Source organism: Corylus avellana, chromosome ca1 (genome assembly GCF_901000735.1).
Source record: "Corylus avellana chromosome ca1, CavTom2PMs-1.0".
NCBI lineage: Eukaryota > Viridiplantae > Streptophyta > Magnoliopsida > Fagales > Betulaceae > Corylus > Corylus avellana.
In genome coordinates, this window is record NC_081541.1 from 29,558,292 (window position 1) to 29,560,025 (window position 1,734).

Here is a 1,734-nt window from a genome sequence, read left to right on the forward strand (position 1 = left end):
AAAACATTTTTTTGACTCAAAACTCTAGTTCTTAAACACAATGACAAACATGTTCTAACTTGGTGGGGTTACTGAGTCTGCTCTTTGGTCTGCCACATTTTCTTCTTTTTCTTTTTTCTCTCCTTGGTTCAATTTATTTTTTAAAATTTTATGGTTAGGAAAGATATGGGAAGTTTAAAATTTAAAGCAGTAATTAGTATGCATAGTATTAATTAATCATCTTATGTTATAATTTATTTCTTAAATATATTTTAAAAAATTGAATAGTAACAAATAAATGAAATTGCTTTATTTTTTTTATTTTTTTGGGGGTTGTCATGTGGTGTATGATTACAATAAGAGGTAAATCCGTAAATATATATAATCAAGCCCCTTCAACTATTAATTATTTTCAGAACAGCCTCACGATAAGACAATTGTAGCACTTAGACCCATCAAATGGAAAATTGGTCATATGCCTTGCAAGTGACTAATTTGATCAAAATCTTCCAAAAATACAAGCATTGTGACCATTGAAAAATCATATTTGTCCTTTTATAATTTTAATCAGTAAAAAATTAAAAACAAACAAACAAAAAAAAAAACAAATTGAAAAACAAAAATTCTTGAAGATAGGGTTGGGCCGGTTGGCTGAACCACCCTAATTTTCTTTTGACAAAATATAAGATAAATTTTTGAGTCAAAACGCCTTTTCGCAAATTTGAAATTAGTCTTTCCATTGAATTTCCAACGAATTTTGCAACATTTGTTGGTGTCATGTATCCTTTTTTTTTAGAGTAAGTTTAATTTTTTTATTTTTTTCAATGATTATTATAGATGGGCAATTCCGGCATTTTAATTATCAAAATGTGAGTATTTTAAGAAGAATTTGGTCGAACTTACACGTGACCACTTTTCCATCCAATACAACGGTCAACGCTAACAAAATAGCTTTTTAAATATAAATAGTAATTTTGATGGATCCAAGTGTCATATTTGTCAAAATAATAATAATAAGAATAAAAATAAAAAAACCCTTCTGTACGAAAACTCTGTCTTCTCTCTCATGTCTCCAGCACAACCGAAAAAGCTTGAGGAGGAGGGCAAACTCCTCCTCCCACCCCTCTAGTTTGCCCTCTTCCTCCCATCCCTCCTTTTTATTTTTTTTGCTGCTTTTCCTTTTGAGCTTCTCTCTTCATAAGAGAAATCATTTTTCTCTAGAGTTTTCTCTAGATCTATTGTTTATCAAGATTTATTCCTAACCCTCACGAAACAACAACCGCAATAGATCGTCTTGTCCCACTTCACTCCTGTCATGGATCGTCTCCACAATCGCTTCACCAGCTGGATCTATGTAGTCTTGAAGATTGGCTTTTTCAAAGCCCAATCTCTTTCTCTCCATTAGCCCTAGCCAGAAACGAGCTCATCCTCCATCATCACCAGTGTTCCAACTTTCTGACGAAGCTCTCTACGGGCCCAACCGACCGCCATGCGCTGATGCGTGGACCACACACTCTTGTGAGTGGATCTAATGTGCTGGGGAGCAGCTTCCCACCCCCCACCCCCACGCCTTCCTCCATCGCAGCCACTGTTTTTTGAGTTTTTCTTGTTATTTTGCGTAACTTTCTGTAATTTTTTGTTTGTATGTTGCTTAGTGTTTAACGCGATCCAGTTGGGCTTCAGAATCTTTGTCTGTGAACTAGATATTTTTTTTCTTTTTGGTTTCTTTCCAGTTCTTTGAGGTGCTAGTGGTCT

The 1,734-nt window shown here is 34.5% G+C and overlaps 1 protein-coding gene across 1 annotated transcript in view; it reads right to left on the reverse strand.

The window, feature by feature from the left end:
* Window positions 1-1,237: 1,237 nt before the first annotated feature.
* Window positions 1,238-1,734, reverse strand: part of LOC132169396 (calcium-dependent protein kinase 4-like) — a 4,500-nt gene continuing 4,003 nt past the window's right edge. The window contains exon 8 of the mRNA XM_059580436.1: window positions 1,238-1,386. Within this exon, the coding sequence (XP_059436419.1) occupies window positions 1,238-1,386 (149 nt within the window). The remainder of the gene's footprint in view (window positions 1,387-1,734) is intronic.